A 16,160-nucleotide genomic window follows, 5' to 3' on the forward strand; every position below is an offset into this window, starting at 1 on the left:
ACTTGAGCATTGAAGGCAATAGAGGAAAAGGAGAGGAAACGTAAAGAGGAGCTAGGGTTTCCATCAGATTGACGAGGTAAGGGGGGAAATTCTTATTATTATGGGTTAGTATGATTGGGTCAATGGGTAGGAACATGTTTTAGGTTGAAATCCTTAATTGGCATGGTTTTGGAATTATTAGGTTTGATAAATACTCTTGAATTGTGATGATTAAATTATGCTAAAACTGTGAATGAATATATAATTGGATGATTGGGCCTAGTGATTGATAAAACCTCTTGAATTGTGATGATTAAATTATTCACCAGTGGGGTTCGAACCTAGGACCTCCCTGAATCTGTACATGCCTTACGACTAGGCTAGAGAGGTTGTTGTTGAATACTTATGCAATGAATAGATATTAATCTAAATCTTGATTAAGATAGATTAATAAATTAATTGGGCATTATAACTCCGTTTTGAGTGCGGACTCGGATGCATTGGTAAGATAATGAAAAAGGCTATTATTGGGATATCATATTATAGTGTATTATGCGTCTTACAAATTCTATGAATTTTATTTGATGGGTGTTAAACATGGTTGATATGTTTGATTGTGAAATAACATGACTAAAGATAACGTAAAGGATTATTATTATTGTTCCATGTTGTAAAATATTATGTGATTTATAAATGCCATGAATTTTATCATGATAAAAATAAAATATTGTATGAATGTGTATGTATACCATTATTGGATTGTGAATGATTTCTGGTTATGGATGTGTATATGTAATCATAGATGATGTGTGGTGATGAATGTGTATATGTACCAATTGTGAGTTATGATGGTATGTGGAATGTTAAGATGGTATAGATCTTAATTGCATATGTGTTGGTATGTGTGCATTCATTCATAGCATGGTTGACTTCATTGTGGAAGTGGTGAAACTGTGGGTTCACATGAGCAGATGTTGATTCTCAATTGGAATCAGGCGTAGTATTAAGCGGTGATCCTTCATTGGAAACAGACGTAGCAGACGTTAATCCTTAATTGGGATTAGGCGTAGTTTTAAGCGGTCATCCTTCATTGGAAACAGACGTAGGGCTTTGGTCTTGTCCGGATCGGAAGCGTGGCTTGGATTCTAGATATTGAATCGGAAAGCGGTGAAACTTTGAGTTCACATTGCGGTACCACATGCATAGAGTCACATTGTCTTGCATTGAGTCGTTTATAGTTATGTGATCATTGAATGTGTGGATTGATGTGAGTGTGATGTACATTTGAATTATGTGAAATAATTGTCTGTTAATATCATTGATATAATTATACAAAGTGTGATGAATTCTTAAATTGTGTTTTAATTCATTGTGCCTTATTATGCTATTTCATAATGATTTGGAATTCTCACCCTTTCTGTTTGAATGTTACCTTTTCATGGGTATCGTGCAGATACTACCGAGTAGTATTGCTGGAGTAGGTGGACGGTAGCTCGCTCAAGATTAGCGGGAGAGTTTCCGTATTTAGTTTGAAATTAGGTAATGAGTCAATGTTCTGGTCATGTAACACTGGGTAGATTAGTGGTATTGAACTCGTATCTTATTTGGATATGCTTTATGTCATTACTTGTTTTATTTTATTTGAAGTGATTATTGAGAGATGATCATGGTATGGGACATGGATCATATTATGAAATACATGAGTATTCTTTATTTTCCGCTGCGAACGCATATTGCTTGAATATTCATGATGAGTGAAATGTGTTATTTTGAATGATCAGGTGTATTGTTGGTTTTGAAAGTTTTAAGTTTCGAAAACGTCGATGTGACGCCCTTTTCTTTATATGCGTGCTTATTTACTCTGATTATATGCTAAATAATTTGGGGTAGAAAAAGGGGTGTTACACAAAGCACCATTGTGTTCTACTCATTTCGAACTTAAACTTTGCTTTTTATATCATCTCATTTGGAGCACCATAGCATGAGATATTTTGATTGGAAGTTGGAGAAAATCTGGTCGCGTTTTCGCATGTGCTGCATGCTGTTAGGTTTTTTTCATTTTGCATGGAAGAGACGTCCATGTGTCACGCCAGCGGCCCTTGGATCGTGCGCATGTTTTATGATCTCAGCCATCCGCTGTTTGTTTTGTCCTATATGACTTAAAAATCCCTTGACCGGTTGATACCTTGTTGCATAGCATATTTAATTAATTTTGTTCATTTCATTTAAATATGTCACGCTGACTGTTTATTGTGGACCGGGCATATGCGTTGCTGCTATCCGCTCCTCACACTCAGGCCCATTGTCCATTCCATTTATTTTCATTCTTTTTTTAATTCTTATTTTATTTTTCTGTTTTGCTTTTTAATCAATAAAAAAATTTTATTTGTTCATAAAAATACCAAAAAATATTTTTCACATTCCTTAATATTTTATTTAATTTATTTAATTTTTATTTTCATATTTTATTTAATGTTAATATTTTATTTCAATTATTTATTTCAAATGGTTCATTTTGACACACATTTTTTCATTTATTTTATTTTCATGACTTAGAATTATTTTTAACTTCTGATTTTTGGGATGAGGGTTGACCAATGTCTCATGGTCAACTTGACCTTTTATTGGAATTTTATTTCCCATTTTCAATTTATTTTGGATTTATTTTCGACCTAGTTTGTTTGGTTGACTTTTCATTTGACTTCTGTTTTATTTCAATTAATTTATACACCAATTTTCATTATGTTTGAAATCTTTTGGGGGGATGATGATGTCCTGACCCCACCTAACTTAGTTTAATTTTTCATAATTTTTGTGATTAATTTACTATTTATTCTTGATTTATTTCTAACCTAGTCTTGTTGTTTGACTTTTGGTTTGACCTTTATTTTGATTCAATTAATTCAATAACCAATTTTCATTATTTTTGAAATCTTTTTGGGGGATGATGATGTCCTGACCCCACCTTAGTTAGTTTAATTTTTCATAATTTTCTTGATGAATTTACTATTTATTTGATAATTTTCAAGTTGACTCGACTTTTCAGTTGACTTTTCTATGATTGATGTTTGACATAGGGATTGCTTAGGGCAATTGAAGAGATCTTTTGATCCTCCCTTGTTCATCTCATAGGCCATGTATTAGAGGCCTCTCACCTTGATTTTATTTGATCCTTGCATCATTTCCCGATTAAATTATTCAGTGATCCTTTGTGTGCATAGTTTCACCTGTTTGACTCATTTGATATTTTTTATACTTGTTCCTTTCATCCATGCTTCTATTGTTTGATTGCTTAACATGTTTATACTTCTCATGCATTGTCTAATGCTTCATTATATCATTCTTTAATTCTTTGACTTGATCATATACTTGATTGCTTATCTGATTATTTGATAATTGTGGCCTACTTGTATGGTGTATGAGGCATATATTACTATTGTTTGATTGCCATGAACAACCCCCATTCATAACAAATGTACCCCTCTCCCATGAAGTGTATAATGTTTATTCTTTCATTCTTTATTCATCTGTTAATATCAGAGTTAAAACAAACATCCGATAACCATTTCAAAACAAGATCAAAACCTCAATCCAATGTCGAGTAATCATTTTCCAAACTTAACATAACCAGCATGTATTCATCCATTCTTTTGTAAGTCGATTGCTTCAGGCATCGCCATTTCTCTTGTAAGTCGATTGCTTCATGCATCGCCATCTACCACCTGTAAGTCGATTGCTTCATGCATCGCCATCTACCCTTACCCCTGGTTCCTCTCTTTGCTCCATTCGTCGATTCTTGTTTCGGTTAGGTAACACCCATTAGGTAGAACCCTTTGTATGATAACATAGGTAGAATTCCCTCATTCCTTTGTATGATAACATAGGTAGAATTTCTATATTCTTTTGTATGATAACATAGGTAGAATTCCCTTATTCTTTGCATGCTAACATTAGGTAGATATTCCCATTTATAAATCCTAACACTTAGGTCCACATCGCATGACAACTCTAGGACAGAGCTTCCCCATTTTTTAGACCTTATGTGCGTCTCCGATCCTGTGGCATGTCACTCCGTTCTATTGCAAAGAGGTAATTGCCTAAGACTCGATTCAGCGAGTTGCGACACCTGCTGCTAGGACGTGAACACATTGCCCACTCTCCTTTGACACAACTGGTGTCCTCCTTTGTAAATCCATGTTCAGATGGCAATCCCTATGTAGCCGAACTACGGCAACTCTGATTCTCATGTTCATATGAGATACGTAGGCACGAGATGCGATGTCTTGCCGAGTTTTATTGACAACTAACAACTAATTCTTGTTTGCTTTTGCCCTCGTTGCGATTCTTTTTCTCTCGCCCTCGTTGCGATCGAGACTTTCCCTTTCTCTTGCCCTAGTTGCAATCGAGACCCTTATTCCCGTAGTTAGCTGAACTACATTTTGCTCTGATTCTCATTCCCGATGAGATACGTAGGCATAAGACGTGATGTCTTAGCGATCACACATCTTTTTCACCCATAGGTAGCCGAGCTACGAAGACTCTGATTCTCATATTCAGATGAGATACGTATGCAGCGGATGCGACATCCGTGCGAGTCATTTTCTTTTGACCCTTTCTTTTAGTAAATAGTACATTAGATACACACACACCCTTTAGACAAGAACAACAAGAGTGGATCCCGTAGAGTGCTACGGATGCGTAGGGGTGCTAATACCTTCCCTTCGCATAATCGACTCCCGAACCCAAGATTTGGTTGCGAGACCTTGTCTTTTCCTTTCCTTTCTCCAGGTTTACTTCGAGCGTTTCCTTTCCCTCCTTTGGGATAAATAACGCACGGTGGCGACTCTTCTGTCATTTCTTTTTCGCCGGTTATTTTTTCGCATTCTATTTTTTCGCAGGTTGCGACAGTAGCAGCTAGCACTGAGATTGAAGGAATCCGTTCATGTGGACTGAGTAGAGGCGTTGTCATCGTTCAACGTTCGTGATCGCTCCGTAGATCTGCATCAAAGGTTACAATCGCCACAAGAGGTAACGATTCTATCACTGATCATGCCCATTCGTAAGGATCATTAAAGGAGAAATTTTAAATTCCACTGCATTTTGAATCGCCCTTCTCCTTCAGTTTAAACGAGACCGGGTCATCGGGAAATGAAACAAATGATGTTGAACAAGATTTTTTAGAGAGGGCAGCAAGGAATAGAAGAAAACCAGTTTGGATGGCAGATTATGAAGAGGGAACAAATCTTTCTGAGGAAGAAGAAAGTTTAATGGTGATGATGATGGCTGAAAATGGAAGTGATCCTTACCTCTTCGAAGAAGCATTCAAGAGTAGGAAGTGGAGAGAAGCAATTAACATGGAGATAAAGGAAATAGAAAAGAACAAGACATGGGAGTTAACTGATGCACCAAAAGGAGTTAAGCCTATTGGAGTTAAATGGATTTTCAAAACCAAGCTCAATGAAAGTGGAAAAGTTGAAAAGTTTAAGGCGAGATTGGTAGCAAAAGGATATGCACAACGGTATGGAGTGGATTATACGGAAGTATTTGCACCAGTCGTAAGACTCGACACTGTGCGGGTACTATTAGCTTTGGCAACTCAACGTGGATGGGAAGTATATCAACTTGACGTGAAAAGCGCTTTTCTTCATGGTGAGCTCAAGGAGGAAGTATTTGTACAGCAGCCTGAAGGATTTGTCAAGAAAGGAGAAGAAGACAAAGTCTACAAGTTGAAGAAAGCATTATATGGCCTTAAACAAGCACCGAGAGCTTGGTACAGCAAAATTGAGGCATACTTTGCAAAAGAAAATTTTGAAAGGTGCTCCAGTGAACACACTTTGTTCACCAAGAAAAATGAAGGTAATATTTTGATAGTTAGTCTTTACGTTGATGATTTGATCTTTACTGAAAATAATAGAAGCATGTGTGATGAATTTAAAAGCTCAATAAAGTTAGATTTTGACATGACTGACTTGGGAAAGATAAGACATTTTCTTGCAATAGAAGTGATACAATGTGAAGCTAGGATATTTATTTGTCAAAGAAGATATGCTCAAGAAGTTCTAGCAAGGTTCAACATGGGAAGCAGCAACTCAGTAAGGAATCCAATTGTTCAAAGAACAATTTTATCAAAAGATGAGGATGGCACTGAAGTAGATGCTACGATGTTCAAACAAGTCATTGGAAGCCTCATGTATCTAACGGTAACTCGACCGGATTTGATGTTCGGAGTGAGTTTGATGAATAGGTTCATGGCAAATCCAAAAGAATCACATTTGCCTGCTACAAAAAGACTCTTAAGATATCTAAAAGGAACCACGGAGCACGGAATATTCTATAAGAATGAAGGAAGAAAAACAAGTCTTATAGCTTATTCTGACAGCAATTACGCAGGAGATTTAGATGATCGAAGAAGCACTTCTGGTTTAGTGTTTATGATAGGGTCTGGAGTTGTTTCATGGGCTTCGAAAAAACAACCTGTTGTGAGCCTATCTACCACTGAGGCGGAATATATTGCTGCAACACTTTGTGCTTGTCAATGTATTTGGCTTAGAAGAATCTTGGAGCAACTTGGAGCTGAAGAAAAGGAAGAAACTGTGATTTTATGTGACAGCAGTTCCACTATTCAATTGTCCAAAAATCCAGTTTTTCATGGCAAAAGTAAGCATATTGCAGTAAGGTTTTTCATTTTCTCAGACTTGGTAAATGATGAAGTGGTGAGACTGAGTTTTTGCTGCTCTGAAGAACAAACTGCAGATATAATGACAAAGCCATTGAAGCTCGAGCAATTTGAGAAGCTTCGAAGCATGCTTGGAGTAATGAAGATCACAGAAGTAAGCTAATCACAAAGGCAATAGTTTAAGGGAGGGAATGTTAGTTAAAGTTATTTTTTAATTCATTCCATATTTACTAATAAATCCTAGTCCTAAGGGAAGTTAGATTCTTTAGGAGGAAGTCCTATATTTTAGGATCAGTTTCTTTTATTCTTATTTTATTACCATGCAGTACTGGCTTTTGACTAATTCTATTTGTAAAGACTATATAAGTCTGCTTTCAATTTCTAATAAATAACACAATTTTCCTCTCAACGTTTCTATTATTACTAGTTCTTACAAAAACATACTCGTTGAGACACAACATTAATTATAGTGCCGAGCATGTGCCTTATACAGATTTAACTGATAATGTTAGCATTTAGTTTGAACGGTAGGTTATGGGAATAAGTTGAATGGCCTACAACACCGTGGTCATCTTCTTACTCTTCAAAGAGAAAACCAATCTTGAGATGACCTACACCACATTCTATGACACAATTCAAGGTATTTTATCTATTTCCAAGGAGGTACAATATGTCTCAAAAGATAAAACCAATCTCTATAAATTGGCAAGAGTAACAAAATATTGATGACATCCACATACATACATGAAAATACTTTATTTTCCAAAAGATGAAAGAAAATATACTTGTGGTATAAAAAAGTTACTTTTGCACTGAAGTTTGTATATATTAATTTCATAACTCTTCATGAAGAACTCAATGCCAACAAGTATCGTCTTCATTTCTTTTGAAGCCTCTAAAGTCTAAATGTGTAACTAGAAATTATGACACAATTCTGGCCAAATGTGGTGCTGCAGGAAAATGACCAATACCAATACATTACATTTTTGTTATCATTAGACATACTAATAGTTTGTAATAATACTACAAAGCATAGCATCTAAACAGAAACATTACTGTAAAACGAACCTTTGCCTGCACAAAAGACTTAAATTTAAAAATTTTTGGACATGTAGACTTCAGATCATAAGCTGCAAGAATAATTTACATGTATAAGAAACAGAGGGATCATAGAAAGATTTACTAGTTATGTCAAAGATTTACAAAATTCATGTCGCTCATATCTAAGTCATGATGTAACTGCATTACTATTCTCTACTTTTTAGAGAAATAAGTAGAATGTGAGTTCTAAGATTTACCAAACTTTCACTAGGCTGGATCTTGTTTGGATAACTTTAAGGTTGTTTTCCTTACGTAGCTTGTAGTAATAAAGACTACCAATATAAAGTGTAAGCATGTAGGATTTTTTTTTAATTAGGGTCGCTATGCATCAGGAATGTGTTTAATGACTACATCAAGGTTAATACAGATTTGGCTTATAAAACATTTTCTTTAAAGCACTTTTTGGTAAGATTTTTTCAAGCACTCATTTTAATTGTAAATATAAGCAAACAATTAAAAAAATCATAAACTAAAATCCTTTATATGTTTTGTGGAAAACTAATTTGTTTTAAAGTAGTTTAGTGACTATACTCACACTTTAAAATTCATCATACTTAACTAATAGTCTAATGTAAGATATTTTATTCACAAAGTGGCCACTTATAATTTTTAATGTTAACTCGTAAACATTTTGTGGTATAACCACATATAAATTACAAATTTATGTCAAACATAAATAGCATGCTGAATATATATATATATATATATATATATATATATATATATATATATATATATAATATATATATAATATATATATATATATATATATATATATATATATATATAACTTTATTTTTAACTCTCACATAAAATATAATCACATGTATTAATTGTGACATTGTGTAAAAAAACGAATGAATTATGAACTACTTCATATTACTCATATTAGTAGAAATTTTTTATGTAATTTCTATTACATAAATATTTCCTCCCTCTAACTCTTTGTATCGAGTTTTCATTATTAACCATTCATTCTTCGAAAACTTTATCCACTATCTCACTTTCATACACTATCTTACTTTCTAACTCAATTATATTTTTCTATATTATTATATTTGTTTGTATGCTAGACTGAATACAAATGGGGTGGGGTTTGGAAAGCATATCATGTCCATATCACCGTGAATCAATTCAATTCTTCCATCCCCTCCATGCGAAATTCCATGATTCTCACATAAATTTTTGTAAATTTTGATCCGTGGGATAAAATATTAATATATAAATTTATTTTCATTTATTTTTAAAACATAAATATATTTCATAATTATCTTTTAATGAAATTTATCTTTAAAAAAAATATTTAATAATTTTTAAAATTTTATTATTAATATATATATATATATATATATATATATATATATATATATATATATATATATATATATATATATATATATATATATATATATATATATATAAGTAAATAATAATGATATGGTTAGATATATGCATTTTTTTATGAAATCATAATATTAATATAAAATTCTATAAATCAATTATTTTTGAAGGTGTAGGGAAATTTCGTTTTGAAATTATAAAAAAAAAACAATTCTACATATTTTGATTTGATTATAGAAATTAAAAATTAAAAGCTAACATTAATTTAGAAAGTAAATATTCATATATTTTGTGATTTTCACCTAATTTTTAATAATACATTTATAAAAATAATATTATTTCAATTTATTTAAAATATATGATTTTAATTAAATATATTGTTTTTGTTGATTATATATATATATATATATATATATATATATATATATATATATATATATATATATATATATATATATAATGATATTAAAGTTTATTTTTTTAAAAAACATAGTGGGGCACATGCCCCCATAACATTACATTTGCCTCCGTCCCTGGTTGTTAGAATAGGTCATGACAAATATTAAAACATGAAGACAAAGTTAATTAGATGGTTGTAGGGAGTTATTTTCGATTGTAATTTAATTAGGAAGTTAATTAAGTTTGTTATTTGCTTGACAATTAATGATTTTACGAAGTTTTGTATGGTTGCTTATGGTGCAAGTCACTGCTCAATTTGTATATAATTGATCATTGTTGATGATCTAATTTATGAGAAAAACTCCAAATGATAGTTCAACTTTGGTTTCTTAGTCTGGTATCGAGGAAAACCAATGAACTTTATTATTTTCTCTTTCAATTTTCTTCATTTATTCTTTGTTGTTGATCTACAAATCTATTCACATTAGTTCTTTATTGTTTTCTTTGTTCTTATTCATTGTTTATACACTCTATGCATCATATCTTCGTCGATTCATCGTGCTTTCGCGCATAGCACTTTAGAATCATTAAATTGATACTAAATGAGCTTACTATGTAATGAAGATCTAAATACAATCAATGTCAATCCAAAGTTAGATGTTTCAAACTATTTAACTTGGAGCAAATCTATGAAACAAACTTTGTGAACCAAAAATAAGTTAAAATTCATCAATGAATCCATTAAACTATTACTTCTAATGATTTTAATTGTACTCAATGAAAACAGCGTAACCATCTCATTCACTCATAGATCATCAACTATGTCTCTGATCAAATTGTTTCAACCATCGTTATTCATGAAAATACTTTAGATGTATGAAATGATCTTTATGAAAGATTCTCAAAAGTTAATCGTGTTGAAATTGCTACTCTTCATTCTTCCATCAACAACCTCAAGAAAATTTCAAGATATGTCATAAAATATTTTCTTGAATTGAAAAGCTTGTGGGAAGAACTCAATTCCCATCGACCTTAACCTATTTGCACTTGTGTTCATAGATGCAGATGTGCTTCTCTACAACTTGCTTGAGAACACTGTCTTGAACACCAAACCATTTAATTCTCGACATGCTTGAATGAAACATTTTTTGTTGTGAAGACTCGAGTTTTACTCATAGACCCTTCACCCTCTATTAATCGCATTTACTCACTTTTGATTCAAAAAGAAAGTAACCATGAGAATTTATTGTTAATCGAAGATAATTCTATTTTGATTAATGTTGCATAAAGATCTAATTTAAAAAACAAAGGTAAATTTAACAATTCCAAGATTTCAAATAGAGTTTGCACCTTTTGTCATATAAGTGGTCATGATATAGATTTTTGCTATAAAAAACATGGACATCCTAATTTCAATAAACACGAGTTTGTTGTGAATGTGAATCAGATGGATAACAATGATACATTTCAACCAATTGATGAAACATTAATGACTTCTTCTACAAGTAACAATGTTCTCATTTCTCAAGTTCAATATGATCCACTTTTAAACTTGCTCCAATAAGCAAATTCGGCCAACTATGTTCAAACTTCAACCACAAGTCATTCACTTGGGAATCTACATCAGGTATAATATGTAATAGTATCTCTAAACATGCTAATAAAATATGTTCATGGATCTTGGACTCTGGAGGCAATGATCATGAATGTTCATCCTTGTTCTTATTTAGATCATTTTACAAAATAAAACATGTTAAAGTAAGTCTCCCTGATGGCAATTGTGTCATAGTCAATCATGTTGGCAACCATTACTTTCCCACATTTTATATCTTACTAATGTCCTGTTCTCACTGGATTTCCATTTGAATTTAATTTTCATTTCAAAATTGTGTCAAACTTTAAGTTGTTTTGCTTTTTTTTTTTTTGTGCTGGTAGTTGTATTTAGCAAAAATTGAATAACAGGAGAATAATTGATTTGGATAGCCAAGTAAAAGGATAGATTACAAATAGATGGACATCACCTTGCAGTCCAATTAGCTTCTAAAACCCATGTAGTTCAAGCCACGTCTCAATACCTTGCAACCCAAGCCAACACATACAATACTACCAGCTCTATTATCAAGACCAATACAAATAACTATGTAATACCTAAGTCAGCCATTTGGCATTTCAGATTAGGTCATGTATCTCACAAGATGACAAATGTCAGAATGTATTCATCATTTATTTTTTATAGTAATGCCACATGTGACATATACCATTTAGCAAAACAAAAAAGAATTACCTTTCAATGTTATAGTCATTCAAATGTTTCATGTAAATTTGAGCTTTTTATTTTGATATTTGGCGCCCTTTAGTCATTCATGATGTTATATATCGCACGGCAACATCATGAAACAGCCTCATAGCATCGCCAAATAAACCACCCCCAGCAAACAGACACATAGCATCACCAAATACACCTCCGACATACCAAGAGTTCCCCAAATCTCACCTCTAAATCATCTTTGGATATAAAGTTATGTCATGAACATATCCAGTGTGGCGGGAGTGAATTTCCTAGAAAAAAATCCCAACCACAAGCAGGGTCATCTTTGCATATTTTTTCCTATGGAAATACAAAGATGAAGGGGGTTCGCGGCAGGATGTGCAAAAGAGTCAGCCTAGGTGACGTGAAGTAAAGCCCATAAAAGAATTGAAGGGAATAAAACGGAAGAGATTGCAGAGTTACTGGGGCAAAACATACTGGTTGAGAAACAAAATATTAACTGTAGTGCCGAGCATGTGCCTTATACAGATTTAACTTAAAATGTTAGCATTTAGTTTGAACAGTAGTTATGTGAATAAGTTGAATGGCCTACAACACCATGGTCATCTTCTTACTCTTCAAAGAGAAAACCAATTTTGAGATGACCTACACCACATACTATGACACAATTCAACGTATTTTATCTTTTTTCCAAGGAGGTACAATATGTCTTAAAAGATAAAACCAATCTCTATAAATTGGCAAGAGTAACAAAATATGGATGACATCCACATAGACACGTGAAAATACTTTATTTTCTAAAAGATGAAAGAAAATATACTTGTGGTATAAAAAGTTACTTTTGCACTGAAGTTTGTATATATTAATATCATAACTCTACATGAAGATCTCAATGCCAACAAGTATCATCTTCATTTCTGTTGAAGCCTCTAAAGTCTAAATGTGTAACTAGAAATTATGACACAATTCTGACCAAATGTGGTGCTGCAGGAAAATGACCAATACCAATACATTACATTTTTGTTATCATTAGACATACTAATAGTTTGTAATAATACTACAAAGCATGGCATCTAAACAGAAACATTACTGTAAAACGAACCTTTGCCTGCACAAAAGACTTAAATTTGAAATTTTTTGGACATGTAGACTTCAGATCATAAGCTGCAAGAAAATTTACATGTATAAGAAACAGAGGGATCATAGAAAGATTTACTAGTATGTCAAAGCTTTACAAAATTTATGTCGCTCATATCTAAGTCATGAAGTAACTGCATTACTAGTCTCTACTTTTTAGAGAAATAAGTAGAATGTGAGTTCTAAGATTTACCAAACTTTCACTAGGCTGGATCTTGTTTGGATAACTTTAAGGTTGTTTTCCTTACGTAGCTTGTAGTAAAAAAGACTACCAATATAAAGAGTAAGCATGTAGGATTTTCTTTTAATTAGGGTCGCTATGCATCAGGAATGTGTTTAATGACTACATCAAGGTTAATACAGATTTGGCTTATGAAACATTTCTTCTGCTTTCTCTGGTGTCTAAGTGGAAATTCCAGTCCTCTTCGGCAGTATCCCAAGCCAAATCTCCTTCCCATTCTTTTCCTCTATTTCTCCCTCCAGTTATCTAGTCCTCCTATCCTTATCATGAAGTATAGAATACAAAGATATCGACCCTTGTGTTAATTTTCTAAAAGCTAGGGTCAGAATTGTGATTACTTTTCTTTTACAGGAGCCAATATACAAGCAAATAAAGGAAAGCGAGAAAGATTAAGCTTATCCAACCTCACTGGCATATTAACTATTAGAAATGCCACTGCTGCAAGCTTTCTGTCATATTTATCAGCGGATTTTGGATTCATCTATGCTGTCTTGAGCCTAAGGTAGTCATAGATTTTGTCTTGTGCATCTTATCTGCTACCAATAGTCACCACATGAGCAGATCCCATCTTGAAAATGATGATATCGAATAGGGTCTCTAATTACAATGTGCCGCTGCTCTTGTTTTGCTACAAGTTTCGCAAATATATGACAATCTCCGCAGATCTTTAGGTTCTTCCATATTCTAATAGTTTTCTCCCTAGGAAAGCTTATAATACCAAAAACAATTGCCAGTTTTTCACTGTGGTGTCGAAGAGAGTATTCACTCTGTTCCTCTCCAAGATCTTGTAGCACGAAATTTGTGTCAGGAACATATCCAGCATCAGTTAGCCTGCGAATATATTGGTTTAACTTTCTATTGATCTCATCTATTTGAGGATGAGATTTATCTCCCACAATAAAAGCATGTATTTGGTTATTGACTTCAATCCAACTACATCCAGGTTCTTTCCTTATCCCCCTTGCTCTCATAGTCCTCCGAACTTCTGCGACATCATCCCACCTTTTTGAATTTGCATAAACGTTAGATAGCAATACATAGGCTCCCGTGTCATGTTGATCCAACTTAGTAATTTCCTTAGCAGCATATGTGGCTAAATCCAAATTCCTATGGGCCCTGCACGCATCAAGCAAAGTCCTCCACATCACAACATCCGGCTCACAAGTCATTTCATGAATCAAAGTAACCATTTCATCAAGCTTCCCGGCTCGTCCAAGAAGATCAAGCATGCAACAGTAGTGTTCTCTTCCAGGATCAATCCCGTAAAGGTTCTTCATAGATTGAAAATAGTACCAACCTTCATTTACAAGCCCTGCATGACTACACGCAAACAGAACCCCAAGAATTGTAATATAGTTTGGTCTTGGACCCGAGACTTTCATGGAATCAAATAAATTGAGTGCCTCTGTACTGTAACCATTTTGAGCCAACCCAGCAATCATGGTGCTCCACGAGATTACGTCCTTTCCAACCATCCGATTGAAAATGAATTTTGCATCTTCCATACTACCACACTTACAATACATATCTAAAAGTGCATTGTTAAGAATAAGATCTTGGTCAAACTTCAGCACATGAACATGTGCCTGTCTCCCTAACTCCAACAAAGACAAACTTGTACACGCTCTCAAAACACTCGTGAGTGTTGACTGATCAGCTGAAAACCCTGCTCTCCTCATACTCTTGTATAGGCTTAAAGCTTCATCCCCATCACTATGCTGAGCAAAAGCAGCAATAATGGAATTCCAAACAACAGAGTCTCCGGTCACCATCTCACGAAAAACACCTAGTGCTTCCAACAACTCACCCATCTTCGAGTAAGCATCAATAAGAGCACTCCTAACAAACACATCAGACTCCAACCCTACTTTCAGTATGCTAGAATGCAGCTGCGTGAGATCACATAACCTCTCACAGGCTCTCAAAACAGATGAGAAAGTATACATGTTAGGCAAGATCCCATCCCGTAACATAAAAATCAAAAGCTCCATAGCTCGATCATTAAGCTTAACATAAGAGTAAGCAGATATCATGGTTGTCCAAGAAACAACATTTCGTTCAGGCATTTTATCAAACAGTATCTGTGCTTCTTCCAAAAGATTGAATTTGACATACATATTAAGAAGAGTATTGATCAAGAACGTTTTTGGCTGATACCCATTTGAGAATATATGGTGATGAACGTGCTTACCCTCCTTAACAGCTTTATGAGCCAAACAACACTTGATGAGCTCAGAATAGGCTATTGCATCAGCCCAGACTCCGCGTCTTTCCATGGTATCCAGGGTTTGCATTGCTCTGGGGAGGTCTCGGTTGTAGCAGTGGCTGAGCAGTAAACTAGTTTCTGGGGGCATGTTATGTTGGAATGCACCGCATGAACAACTACGCGACAAAGCTGTTCCCAACAACACTAAGCGCATTGGAACACCTTTCATCAGGTCTGTTCGTTGTTAGTTTCGTAACTTGTCTTTATTACTGTTTTTTAAAAGGAAAATTGTATTCACCTCTGCTACCACTATAGTGTACTAAAATTACCGATGCTGATTCATTAATAATTATTTGAAACCGTTTATATTCAGGTATATCCTATTCAACCTTAACATTGATTTGAGTGAAAATCGTTGATGTGAAATTAACATATATATATATATATATATATATATATATATATATATATATATATATATTCTAATTTTTTACTCACCACCAATATTTCTATTAAATTAATATTTGAATAATAAATTTATATAATTTTAGTCTTAACTGTGTTGTTAACGGATTATGTTAAACTTAAACTGTATATTTGGCGGGACCCGTGTGCACCCTAATTAAAATGACACCAACCTCTTTATTTTTAAAATATACAGTAATTTTTCATAAATTTTTATTAAATAAGTAAATACATATCTTTCTTTTTATACATTATAAAAATATTTAAATAATATTTAAATAATATTTTGCTTTTGATCACATTAAAGAAAAAATCATACGTATAAATAATTTTTCTAATAAAAATA

The 16,160-nt window shown here is 33.4% G+C and overlaps 1 protein-coding gene across 6 annotated transcripts; it reads right to left on the reverse strand.

Moving 5' to 3' along the window:
• Positions 1 to 7,462: 7,462 nt before the first annotated feature.
• Positions 7,463 to 15,666, reverse strand: LOC127108515 (pentatricopeptide repeat-containing protein At2g03880, mitochondrial). Of its 6 annotated transcripts, none has more exons than XM_051045997.1 (3): positions 13,096 to 15,666; positions 12,868 to 12,929; positions 7,463 to 7,723 (listed from the first exon to the last, which is right to left on the reverse strand). In XM_051045997.1, exon 1 carries the CDS (start codon positions 15,576 to 15,578, stop codon positions 13,680 to 13,682), a length of 1,899 nt encoding a protein of 632 aa, XP_050901954.1. In that variant the 5' UTR covers positions 15,579 to 15,666; the 3' UTR covers positions 7,463 to 7,723; positions 12,868 to 12,929; positions 13,096 to 13,679. The 6 variants fall into 6 exon arrangements, with proteins under 6 accessions (XP_050901954.1, XP_050901956.1, XP_050901957.1 ...); XM_051045999.1 differs by having other exon boundaries at positions 7,469 to 7,723; positions 13,548 to 15,666; XM_051045998.1 differs by lacking the exon at positions 7,463 to 7,723 and adding an exon at positions 12,711 to 12,749 and having other exon boundaries at positions 13,548 to 15,666.
• Positions 15,667 to 16,160: the final 494 nt, after the last annotated feature.

This window comes from Lathyrus oleraceus, chromosome 7 (genome assembly GCF_024323335.1).
Source record: "Lathyrus oleraceus cultivar Zhongwan6 chromosome 7, CAAS_Psat_ZW6_1.0, whole genome shotgun sequence".
Taxonomy (NCBI): domain Eukaryota; kingdom Viridiplantae; phylum Streptophyta; class Magnoliopsida; order Fabales; family Fabaceae; genus Lathyrus; species Lathyrus oleraceus.

What these genes read in the sequence shown, in the direction of transcription:
- LOC127108515 (XM_051045997.1), bottom strand. Translation starts at nt 15,578, where the DNA reads ATGAAAGGTGTTCCAATGCGCTTAGTGTTGTTGGGAACAGCTTTGTCG.